Source organism: Haliotis rufescens, unplaced genomic scaffold, assembly GCF_023055435.1.
Source record: "Haliotis rufescens isolate VD_foot unplaced genomic scaffold, xgHalRufe1.0.p SCAF_21, whole genome shotgun sequence".
Taxonomy (NCBI): domain Eukaryota; kingdom Metazoa; phylum Mollusca; class Gastropoda; order Lepetellida; family Haliotidae; genus Haliotis; species Haliotis rufescens.
The window spans coordinates 7,891,999-7,905,819 of NW_025963902.1; the positions used below are offsets into that span (position 1 = coordinate 7,891,999).

At 41.6% G+C, this 13,821-nt stretch overlaps 1 protein-coding gene across 1 annotated transcript; it reads right to left on the minus strand.

Moving 5' to 3' along the window:
* Positions 1–468: 468 nt before the first annotated feature.
* LOC125382948 (sulfotransferase 1A1-like) lies at positions 469–6,765 on the minus strand. Its single transcript, XM_048401326.1, has 5 exons — positions 6,561–6,765; positions 3,948–4,268; positions 2,697–2,797; positions 1,917–2,070; positions 469–784 (listed from the first exon to the last, which is right to left on the minus strand). The coding sequence occupies exons 1-5, from the start codon at positions 6,721–6,723 to the stop codon at positions 669–671; spliced, it is 855 nt and encodes a 284-aa protein (XP_048257283.1). The 5' UTR covers positions 6,724–6,765; the 3' UTR covers positions 469–668.
* Between the last annotated feature and the right edge of the window lie 7,056 nt (positions 6,766–13,821).

Consider the following 13,821-nt stretch of genomic DNA (forward strand, 5'->3'; position numbering starts at 1 on the left):
ATTTTTTTTCGGGAGATTCGGGATATCTATCGCTAAAACAGAGTCCATGCCACCCGGTAAAACACAACATTATACCAGATACATACACATGTATGTACCCACCGCATTGCTTTATTATAAACGGTCATTACACAGGCCTGTTCACATGTTATTTCTAAAGAATGGTAATTTACATTAATCAGGAGTGTATGAACGTACAGCCACAATGAGCAAAGGAGATGGTTCAGCTGCAAACATGATTCTCTGTTAAATAAAGAAAATGAACAAACAATTCATGAAATAAAATTCCTAAAACCAAAACTTATAGTTATTATGCTAATTTATTATAAAAAACGACACAAGATGGTCCTGAAATGGCAATGCCTAGCATGTCCTGTCTGCTCTTATTATAGATAATTATTAATTTACTTATTGTACGGCAACAGGCAATACATATGGTCATGAAATAACAGCGACAACAAGCATCATACATAATCATTCATTGTATTGTCGTGGTAAAAGGGTTCGCTCGTCACGCCGAAGGCATGGGTTCGATTCCCTACATGGGTACAATGTGCGAAGCTCATTTCTGCCCCTGCCGTGATATTGCTGTTAGTAACCTCCATGGTATTAGCAACTGAATGTGCTACCAGTATCCCGAAGGCCACGTTGCCTGAACGTTGCGGACGTTAATCAAGTGTAAATCGAACTTTCACAGGACAATCTTTCATCTGTTCTGCATAGAATTGATCAAACCATTCGTTCTGTGCCAAAGTGAACCAGTTTTTCCAGTCACCCACTTCACCTGGAAAACAAGGAAAGAAATTTAATTAACGATATACCAGACTATCTACAAGATATTACGGTAGACAAATTTGAAAAATAGTTTATGTGTTACGGAAGACTTGGTATTAAGGAAAAACAGAAATTAAGTAGAGCTGCGATAAAAGCGACAAAATCGTCTCCACAATCATTATAAATCTCTACTAAAAGCGGAGACGATTGTACGATTCGGACTGTATCAGGTGTTTATGAATCACTGTCAGATAGTGATGATTCCAGATGCTCGCAATACAGCAGGGGGGGGGGGGGGGGGGTCGGGTAGCCTAGTGGTTAGAGCGTTCGCTCGTCACGCCACGTCACGGGCTCGATTCCCGACATGGGTACAACGTGTGAAGCCCTTTTCTGGTGTCCCCCGACTTGATATTGCTAGAATATTGCTAAAAGCGGCGTAAAATCATTCTCACTCACTCACTCACTACCTGTTGGGATATGATTTCTCTTTTCGCGAACAACTGGTGTCATTGCTGATTTTCAATGGTCCATTCACATCATTTTCACCATCTTTTTCGCCACTGGAACCGGTTTCGGCGGTTAATCGAAACTGGTTATACTTTGGCGTTGACGTTTTATATTTCATTCATGACTGAGCGAGTGAGTGAGTGAGTGAGTGAGTGAGCGAGTGAGCGAGTGAGTTGTGTTTAACGCTACTTTGAACAGTATTCAAGTTAAATCACGGCGTGTCAGTTTAATGTGGGAGGAGTGTCTCAATTGTTTACATGCATATGTTGCAGGCGTTTATCACTTTGGTGAAACCCACGGGCACGGATATGGTGCTGAGAAAACCTAACAACATAATCCTTGCGATTCTGCTTATGCAATGCTTGATGACCAAACTTGCACAGCGAATTGCAGCGTATATCGTACTCCCAGATAACTAGACTAGTGGAATCTGAACAAGAAGAATAAGAATCTGAATAAGAAATGTGATTTACGCCGGACATGGAAGTCTATAAAACTGTAGCAAACACACAAATCGTTCACATTGTACCATGTATTTGTATCTTCAGAAATAACTTCACCACTTTTGTTTCTTTGAGTTTTATTGATGTGATGTTTAACACACGTTACAACTATTCAGTATCAAACATACTTGCCCTTGCGATAAGCAATCTTGCCAGTCAGCTTTGCAGTAGCCTTGATCTTCTTCATTGAGTTAAACTCACACTGTTCACACACTTGTCTGATGAAGTCATCGCTTCTCTCTACGCCCAGGAAGTCACACAACTTCTTCGCCTCCCTGAAAGTGTCCTGTGAGCACAGTAAATATAAAATATACAACGTCAACGCCAGAGGATAAGGAGAAGAAAAGGCACATGTTCAATAGGAGGATGTTTCATTGGAAGCATTGGCTACATTTCAGGCACTTTTCAGGCGACCTATTCCTCCCTATCTAATTACCTAGGAATCATCATGTTTACTATGTTGTATTATGTTGTACTATGTTGTATTATGTTGTACTATGTTGTATTATGTTGTACTATACAGAGCATGGGTGACTATTGTGAAAATGAAATGTTCATATAAAGTCAATTATTGTGTCTATTCTAATGCTGTATTCAGCGAGTCGTTGTACACTCCGTCATTTTGTCATTAAAGTAACGTTGTCGTTAGGGAACGACCATTTGATATTGTGTTGAGGACATGTTGTTTCAGTAGTCAAGAGAGACATGTTTCACATGAAGTGGCTTGATATTTGACAAAACAGATTCCACTATGATGCAACAACCAACGCCATAAAGCATAGAGACAGTGAGTAGTTATTAAGGGGCTTTCAGCAACATCACTTCAAGTGATGTGATTGAAAGGGCATTGAACCTAATAAATGAAAGATTGGTTATGTCTTATGTCCTCGCCCTATGTTACATGGGCCTAACCTCTTTAAGGTCTTCATAGTGGAGTGTCAGGATCGGAATATCGGTAGTGTTCTTCACCTCTTCCCAGGACTTGAAATGGTCGAACCAGGAACCATATTCAACTGAAATATACAGACATACTGAAACACGTATTGCAGTAAGATACATATGAAAAAAACATCTATCAAACAATATATGAAGTTCCGGGGTAAAATAGGTCTTCAGCAATCCATGCTTGCCATAAAAGGTGACTATGCTTGTCGTAAGAGGCGACTAGCGGGATTGGGTGGTCAGGCTCGATGACTTGGTTGATGCATGTCATCGATCGCAATTGCTAGGAACGATGCTAATGATGTAAATCACTGGATTTTCTGGTCCAGATTCGATTATTTTACAGACCGCTGAGTGCGGCGTTAAACAACAAACAAATCAAGACCAATTTCTAACACGGATCCTCACAGGGCAGTTTGGAAAGAACAGGGATTGAGAGTTCATTAAAAAATGTGGCTTCCTATCCAATACTACTTCTAAGATATATTTATAGTATAAACGTATGCAGATGGTTTTGATGAAATAAAAATACGACTTCAATTGGAAAGGTCTTATTTATTTGGAAATAATGTTATTCCAGTTTCCAACATGTTCGGATATTTTCGAATCCAACTTTTAGTGCGGACACACCATTTCCACATACAAATCACTAGCAGTGACATCAGGACAACACACAGACGTGTGTGAGGTTTTGATCATCAGCATTGTCTAACTGTGTGATAAACATGAGGGAGTGACAAACTCTTACGCCGCCATCTTTCAGCCAAATGCGCGACCTGTTTCCGAGATCTCGGTAACATTGATAATATGACATATGGAGGCGTCTGTCACACGTTATGCAACAGGTGTGCTAAGCAATGGCTTATGCCTAAGCTGTAGGAAAGGCACAATTTCAACAAGCAGCAATAATCCTGCAACCACTTTCAAAGCTTTACCAAAACTTATGAGAGTTGTTTTCAAATGAATACAATCCTATCGCCTTTCAGAGGACATGTGCTGATACACATAAAAAGACACTCTCAGAGAAGCGATACTTTACAAAATACAAAGAAATACAATGCAAAGAAATACGAATTTGGAAATATGGAAATAAGGTCACTCGCGAAAGTTTTCGCTCTATGTTCCTTTCAAAAAGGCAAAGATTGCTTTTTCGTCTAGTGTGGTTCGTTCTGCATGCAACATCACCTGTGTGCGAAATACTGATGAATAGTGTGTGCTTACATCTCCCCTCTGTCGCAGGACGAAGATAATTCTCCCACTTGCCACTATAATCACTGAAGCCGATCTTTTTCATAAACACGAAATAGGATACTATAGCGTCTTTGGGATTACGAATGACGTGAACAATTTTAGGTTTCTTGACCTTGACCTCATCAGGTAGATGTTGGAACGGTGCGTGGGAGTTGAGAAGTCGGGGAGATGGCAGGTCCTTGTACACCTCCTCGTCAGATAGTTCCAGCATGGTCGAGGTCTTGTCGATGTCACTTGTGTCCAGCTTGCCCGCCTGGAGTAGTCGTGACATCTCCCATACCCAGTGTGTGCCTGGATTAAAAGGGTGGAGTGGTACAGTAAATCAGGTAGGTTTAACGCCGATTTGAACAGTGTTTTAGTTTTTATGGCGTTTCAACTTATTGTTCGGAGACCAGATTAACAGCATACAGTTTAGGCTCGTACCAGTCCCAGCCCTTCAGAAATGAAGTGTTTTAGTTTTTAATTGCGTTTCAACATTGGAGACCAGCTTAACGTCATACAGCAGTGGACGTCTGTCACCTCAGTTGGTGTTGTTCATACATTTTTTTAACATCCAAACTTTTTTATCACAGTGTACTTACTCTGCAGCTTTATTCCTAATAGCTGGGAGTACACACACACACACACACACACACACACACACACACACACACACACACACACACACACACACACACACACACACACACATACTCGCCATTCACAGACTGCACAGGTACACTGATGATGCCTATTGTGGCTAGTGTTCCATGGTGTGATCCTTTTACAAACATCGAAAAGTTGGAAGGTTTTGTACTCTTTCATATAAATAACACAATGCTATTCACATCCATAACCCATTCCACTCTCAACAAAATACATGAGAAAACATAACATAACCGGATTCGAGGAATTCTTGAAGTAAAATGACGACATCTTTTGAGAACTGTTTTCAAAATGTTCCTGAGTTACCAATTAAAGAACTGACTTACTCAAATTACTTTGAATCAATGAGAAAATATATATGGCTTTCACCTTCGTTGATGTCCCACGATAGGGCAGGACATGATCAACTGTTTCGTGAACACCTGGTGTCACCAGAGCATCCTGAGTGTGGTACTCGGAGTCTGTACAATATGGTCAACTGTTTCCTGAACACCTGGTGTCACCAGAGCATCCTGCGTGTGGTACTCGGAGACTGTACAATATGGTCAACTGTTTCGTGAACACCTGGTGTCACCAGAGCATCCTGAGTGTGGTACTCGGAGTCTGTACAATATGGTCAACTGTTTCCTGAACACCTGGTGTCACCAGAGAATCCTGAGTGGTACTCGGAGTCTGTACAATATGGTCAACTGTTTCATGAACACCTGGTGTCACCAGAGAATCCTGCGTGTGGTACTCGTAGACTGTACAATATGGTCAACTGTTTCGTGAACACCTGGTGTCACCAGAGAATGCTGAGTGTGGTACTCGGAGTCTGTACAATATGGTCAACTGTTTCGTGAACACCTGGTGTCACCAGAGCATCCTGAGTGTGGTACTCGGAGTCTGTACAATATGGTCAACTGTTTCCTGAACACCTGGTGTCACCAGAGAATCCTGAGTGTGGTACTCGGAGTCTGTACAATATGGTCAACTGTTTCATGAACACCTGGTGTCACCAGAGAATCCTGCGTGTGGTACTCGTAGACTGTACAATATGGTAAACTGTTTCGTGAACACCTGGTGTCACCAGAGAATCCTGCGTGTGGTACTCGTAGACTGTACAATATGGTCAACTGTTTCGTGAACACCTGGTGTCACCAGAGAATGCTGAGTGTGGTACTCGGAGTCTGCACAATATGGTAAACTGTTTCGTGAACACCTGGTGTCACCAGAGAATCCTGCGTGTGGTACTCGTAGACTGTACAATATGGTAAACTGTTTCGTGAACACCTGGTGTCACCAGAGAATCCTGAGTGTGGTACTCGGAGACTGTACAATATGGTCAACTGTTTCGTGAACACCTGGTGTCACCAGAGAATCCTGCGTGTGGTACTCGTAGACTGTACAATATGGTCAGCTCTTTCGTGAACACCTGGTGTCACCAGAGCATCCTGCGTGTGGTACTCGGAGTCTGTACAATATGGTCAACTGTTTCGTGAACACCTGGTGTCACCAGAGAATCCAGAGTATGGTACTCGGGGACTGTACAATGACATCACATAGTTTTTTATCCGATAGGTAAATAGTTGTAGGTTTAAAGAAACTTGACGACGTCGCTTTAATCTCATATGGGTTGTTGTTTTATCTTTGGACTGTTGCAGACATACCAATATCGTTGAAGTTACACAAGTTTTTTTCAAATATATTATCTCAAAGAAACATAAACTTATTTGCAAAAATAAAACGTCAACACCAGAGGATAATCAGTCTCGGCTATCTAACGAACCCATTGAGCCTAAATTGTCAAAAGGTGGTGAAAATTTTGTGAATTTTATTCCTGAAATCAGTGATGACACCAGGTGTTCGCGAAAAGGGGATGCATGCCTTGCTCTACCGGTAGCACCACCCCTTACACAGTTTACATAATTAAGTAAGTAATTGTTTCAGTATTCATACCTGATCTAGAATATGTACTCAAGATGACGTCATCCGATCTGATTTTCACGGAAGCCATATTCTCGATGGCTCGATTGTTAGGAAAGTTTGGGAAACGACAGCCGTTGTGAGAGATGACCAACAGCTCGTCCCCGCCGTCGTCTTTCAAGCTTATTGTCGTCATGGTGATGCTATTCTGATGCCAGCTGTACGGCCTAAACCTGAAATACCATAAACATACAGTACATATGTAGTGGGACAGCACGGAACAAAAACACCCAATAACATACAAGGGATTTTTTATGTTTAATTTGGATACTTGGGACTCCAAAATGAGTTCGAGACAACAGGGAATTCGACACATCAAGCTTGACATATCTGAGTATAAATGATGATAAATATGGAAGGAATTAGAAGGGACCGGAAGGCGAGTTCGAGACTACCGGGAATTCGACACATCCGCGTTCGACAAAACGAGGTTTGACTGTAATCGAATGGGAACCCAAAACCTCTCATTTTGGAAAATAGAACAGGAAAACGTGAACAATAGTGAGTGAGTGAGTGAGTGAGTGAGTGAGTGAGTGAGTCGGGTTTAACGCTGCTTTTAAAAGGATTACAGTTATATCACGGCGTGTCAGCTTAATGTGGAAGTGATGCAGGTCTCAGACGTTTACCACTTCGGTGAAACCAACGAGCATGGGTATGGTGCTGATAACCCTTGAAAAATAATCGGGGCGAACCGGTATGGAAAATAGACATTCAAGCAATGATATATTTCCCACCACTTTGATGCCAAACCGTGTATATGGTTATGTCTACATATACACGTACAGCCCGTTTGGCTCCAAATGAGAACGGTGAATTGCAAAATCACTCAAAATCGGGAATAGTCTATTAAATGTGAATACGGTACACGGCGACGAATACACGTACCTAACAATATCTGCTGTATGTTATTTGTATTCCCATAACTGGAAAACGTTGTTTAAAAAAACTATCACATCGTAATGTGTACAAGTTGACATCTTGAACGGAGGGGGAACAGCGCTTCTTGGGTGTATGTATGTCAAGATATCCTATCTCTAAGTCACATGCGTCTGATAGCATTTACAACAAGACCTTGCGGTGAGGAGTCCCATACAGGCAGGTCAAAGGCCGGGGTTGGCAAACACTATTGCTGTATTGTGTTGTTTGTGTTGACCAATGTATACGTGAGAGCGTGCTACCATTTAAACAGCCCCAATATTCCCGGTCCTTGTGTGTGTGGAGGGGTCGGGTGTGTGTGGGGGGATGTGGGGTGGGGTGGGGGGTAGTTAGAGTTTTGGTTGTTGTAAAAGGGGTACATTGCTGTAAAACGTACTCTCAGTATTGAGTATTAATTGTTCGCCTCGCCCTTCCAGAGAAACTAGATGGTATATTGAAGCAGATACTATCAATAAGGATAAAACTAGGCGGGTAGAGTTTTGGTTGTGGAAAGGTTTTATTGCTCCAGAACGTACTTGACCAGAATATTGTCTATTAATTGGCCGTTTCTCCCTTCCCGAGAAAATAATGACTATATTGTGTTTCATATCATGTTTATATTTATCCACATGGTCACAGCCATAGCAGCTTTATGCACAGGGTCACAGCAATAACAGCATTATCAACATGTTCACAGCAATAACAGCTTTATGCACATGGTCACAGCAATAACAGCTTTATGCACAGGGTTACAGCAATAACAGCATTATCCACATGGTCACAGCAATAACAGCATTATCCACATGGTCACAGCAATAACAGCATTATCCACATGGTCACAGCAATAACAGCATTATCCACATGGTCACAGCAATAACAGCATTATCCACATGGTCACAGTAATAACAGCTTTATGCACAGGGTTACAGCAATAACAGCATTATCCACATGGTCACAGCAATAACAGCATTATCCACATGGTCACAGCAATAACAGCATTATCCACATGGTCACAGCAATAACAGCATTATCCACATGGTCTCAGCAATAACAGCATTATCCACATGGTCACAGTAATAACAGCTTTATGCGAAGGGTCACAGCAATAACAGCATTTTGCACATGGTCACAGCAATAACAGCATTATCCACATGGTCACAGCAATAACAGCCTTATTCCTGCACATCAGTGGAAAGATACATACACGAATTGTTTAACAGAATTCAGTAAGACTCACAGCTAAATCATGTCCACTCACCGACATATCCCCGCGCTTGCTTTGTAACGTTGCCCTATGTCCTCACAACGGCGGTAAAGGTCACACGAGGCAGGTCAAGTCAAGTCATGTTTTTTTCTTATAAATCGCAACATGTGATACAGAGGACACACGTACATAGATATGTTCAGTGAGACTGCACAGATAATAATCATGCGTGAATAATAATAATAATAATAATAATAATGATAAAAATAAAAATAATATTAATAATAATTTTGCATCAAAAGGTAAATATGAAATGTAGATTATGTTATGAAATTAATGAGACTGTCCAACACAATGTCAGTGGATGCCCCGCTTTGGCACAAACACAGAATCTTAAACGATATGATGTGTAGCTCGATCATTTTATTACCGTCTTTACCATGCTTGTGGTTTTGACACAGAGGTCCACCCATGGTATGACCCGGAATATGTAGAGGGCGTCATGGAAAATGATTCTTTGGAATAGGCCAATTTACAGCCTCAGACGTATCCAGGCCAACAAACCTGATCTTGTCCTTTTTTATAAATCAAAGCCGCGTTTAACAGTATTCCAGTTATATCGCGGTTTGTCAGCTTAATGTGGGAGGAAAACCCGAAGTGATGCAGGTCTCAGACGTTTACCACACACACACACACACACACACACACACACACACACACACACACACGTGTAGCATGTCGCTATATAAGCGCAATAATCTTGTACGCGACGTTAAACCCCATTTCAACTCACCTCATGCCAGCTATAAGGGTATGTTAAATATCTGCCAACTGAAATACCAAAACTGGCGTTACGAGGCTGACATATTGTGAGATACTCATTGATACGATGCATGTAATATCGTCTATGATACCCGTATCAAATACACCACCATCAAATAACTCTTTCTTGTTCGTTTCATTTTAAACCCCATTGAACATGGGTGTATTCTTTCGCCGGCAGCATAGAACACACGTAAGCCATCTCGTAAATAGTGCAAGGTTCGAACACATTCTTATATACGGTTTACATACGGACTAGGCGTTTCTGTCTGAAGAAGCATTAATGTTCCCTTCAGATTGTAAAACATTTACAAACGTACTTACGGTGGCAAAGTAACTTTCCTTGTGCAATGTCCTCTACAGGTGCGTACATCGGGGCCTCCGTACCATCTCGCAGTGACGATAAACTTACGTTCACGCTTCACAAGGTGAGTGCTGCTGGCCTATCAAAGGGCTATACGTTTAAGGAAAGCACGCCCAGGTGGGCCCATCATAAGTAACTGAGACGCCTGGACATTGACACTGTCAGATGCGTGGAAAAAGGAATTGACACACAAGAACTGAGTGTTTCTTTGGGTTAAGGTTGAGTGTGTTGGGACGTTTGTGGAAATCTACTCCTCCACAGGAATTTAGGCAATCCATGTTTGACGTATCGGTTATGGCCTCGATTCACTCACTCACTCAACAGCGTTAAGACTTCCACATCATACAGGACATCGTTATTTTCTTTCTATACCACAGCATCATCATTAGTATGTCATACAAAAACAGTCAAATGCCGTTGTGTCGAACTTACGGTTATCTCGAAGTAAAAACTTGGTCCTTGCGTATTCCTCCTTTATTCAGCAATTTCGGTTGTGTCTTAACTCGAATAACTCGAATTATTTACGAAGGTCGACTTCGACACAACGATGTTTGACTGTATACGGTGCATGTTGCTTCGGTTAACAAAAACTCGTCGTAATTTGATAACAGAGACCGAAATTATAACTTCAAAGTAATTGTTAATGTGATAAGAGTAGAGCTGTGGGGGTCTATAACTCCTTGGGTGTTGGTCCTCAGCACACTTGCTTGAATAAACCCTAAGGACCTCACAGCTCTCTTCTCTCTTGTTTCAAGGTAAGAAACATTTAAATATTCCTATTTGATGACTAAACTTCTTATTTCATTGTTATTGTTGTCTAGAAATGTTATAGTTAAGTTGAATCATTACTGCCATATTGTAACTCTCAATCTACTGTGTGCAAGTTCTAAATGACTGCTCATTATATATTATTTACCGTCTAATACTCAGGCACTTTCCAGTGTTGTTTGAAGTGTAATGCGTCGTGGGCTCCTCCAGTTTATGTATCATTAATATGCGGCACCAATAGTTCTCCCCTATATTTCGACATCCATGTTTATATTCCCCTTCTATGTCTAACATCATCTGTTCAAAAGGCCAGATGCATATACAGTTTATATTTCCGTGCGGTAGCGTAGCGTACGTGTAGCTTAGTCACAAAACGGTTCCTAGAGTTAACACAAATGTTTCAAGCAAGATTTATTTAATACGTAGGTCGGTTATTCCATATTTTCCGACAGTCCACCGATCAAAGGTTATATGAGCAGCTTTACCTTCCGTGCGCTTACACAATAGGCTATAACAACACATTACATATTTCTTAGGTTTTATCCTCATTAAGGAAGTATTTGAATATATTGTAAAGAGTCCCGTCCATCATATAGTTGCTTACGCTACATCACCGCCTATACCACAATTTCATTACCGTAGTCATTTAAATACTGTTATAGTCATTCTTTATACTTCATAACAAGGACATTCAAACGCGCATCGTTTAAATATACAATTACCGTATTCACTCCATTAGCTGTTATCGTCTAGCTCCGTATATATCTAGAAAATGCGCGTAGTCAATAGCAACACAGCCGCGGTGATTCATTACCATAGTCACCAAAGTAATCACTACTAAAACTAATAATTACACTAACTCAAACCGAGCTATATCTTCTACCGCGTACATTCGTATCTTTATTTGGATCAAGTATTTACTTTCCGTATAAGCCGAAATCATTATGTTGTGGTAATTATTACTGAAATTACAAATATTAATGTTTACCGTCTTTTCATAAGTAAATGTCATGTTCCTCATCTAAGCAGTGTGCGCAGTCTACCGTACATGCTCTATTAAAATGTTACGACTACTCAATTTAGCTGTTAAGAAATGATATTTGGCATTACCGTTATTATTCTAGTAAATACTGCATCTGTTGTATAATGTTACCGTACATACTCCAATATTAAACACATTAACGTTATTATTATGCCTTTATTAGATGGACACTGTTTAGCATATCATTATCATTATTACCATTGTACGTCACTATCATATATTAATTGATGTAACTTGAATGATATGACACTTGAATAAACCATAAGGACCTCACAGCTCTCTCCTCTCTTGTTTCAAGGCGAGCTCCCAATAGCTAATTCCCCAAACCGAGGCCTGACAGTTATTTGTATCACCCCAACAAGGCTGTCTTATATTCATATGTTTTCGTTTCCTTTAAAAAGAATTACTTTTGAAAGAACGCACTGGGTATCTCAATTGTTACTGAGCGTAAAACACTTGAAAATATATCTTTGGTCAAACCATCATCTAAACGTTACTAGACCGCCTCCGTGGTCTTGTGGTAGAGCGTCCGCCCGGAGAGCGGAAGGTCCAGGGTTCGATCCCGGGCCGCGTCATACAAAAAGACGTTAAAAGATGGTACTTGTTGTTACCCTGTCTGGCGCTCGGCATTAAGGGGCTAAAACAAGGACTGGTCGGCTCGGAGTCAGTATACTGTGTCTGAGTGGGGTATTCATGTTAAACTGCGGCATGGTTTTCAGTGAGCTAGCACTATAAATCGGCATCAGTCCGGACTAGTACAAGCAGCCACACACACACATACACGTGCATGCACGTCGCTATATAAGTGCAATAATCTTGGACGCGACGTTAAACCCAATTTCACCTCACCTCACCTCTAAACGTTACTGGGCTGAAAACAGTCGCCAAAACACTGCAAATTTAAGGCCCAAAACACAACTATGATACCCGTATCAAATACATCACCATGGAATAACCATTTCTCGTTCCTGTTTAACCTACATCGAAAAAGGGTGTATACTTTCTTTTGCGTAACGTGTGCACAATCTATATATGTCTACGGAGGACATTCTGACCTCACTCATTGTTCGCATTCAGAATTATATTATAGCTGTATAACGGGGACATGTAAATAACGTGGGTGAGGTAAACCAGTGGTTAAGAGCATGAGCAACGCCCCATGCCGCCGGGGCAGGACGGCATCAGCCACGTCATGTCTAATCAGCAGTGTACCACGTCTTCGGTAACTGGAACTTACGACAAGCACGTGGTACTTGGGGCTTACTCTCCTGGAATCAGGGGGCACGGGTGGCCCAGTCGTCTAAAGCGCCGCGATTTGCAGAGTTGCGTTCCTTGGGCACGCCAGAAACCTATTATTGTGGGTTCGAATCCCGGTTCGCACCATACCCGTGCTCGTGGGTTTCACCGAAGGGGTATACGTCAGAGACCTGCATCACTTTGGGATTTCTTCCCACATTAAGCTGACACGCCGCGATATAACTCGAATACTGTTAAAAGCGGTGTTAAACCCAACTCACTCACTCACTCCTGGAATCCAGGCGGGTTAACAACACTAAGGATACTACCTATAGAGTCGCCGATGTCACTCGTGCAGACCCGACGTAGATTGACGTTACGGTCGTTGCCGATGCCATGATGGGCGTGTAAGTACATGTGCTCCTGTTTGCACTCTGGTCTTTCTGTCTTTCTCCCATGATCACCTTTTGTAGGGTAGGGTATTCGTGCCATGGTTCAAGGCCAGCGACACACGTGTATGTACTTTGTTCGTTTGTTTGTTGCTTAACGCCGCACTTAGCAAAATTCCAGCTATATGACAGCGGTCTGTAAATAATCGAGTCTTGACCGGACAATCCCGTCATTGACACAATGAGCATCGTCGATCTACGTAAATGGGATACGATGACATGCATCAAACAAGCCACCCGATCCCGTCGCCTCTTGGGTTAGCCTAGTGGTGAAAGCGTTCGCTCGTCAAAACCCGGGTTCGATTCCCGACATGGGCACAATGTGTGAAACCCATTTCTGGTGTCCCCCGCCCTGATATTGCTGGAATATTGCTAAAAGAGGCGTCAAACCATTCTCACTTAGTCTGTCTTACAGAACCTGATACAAATATATA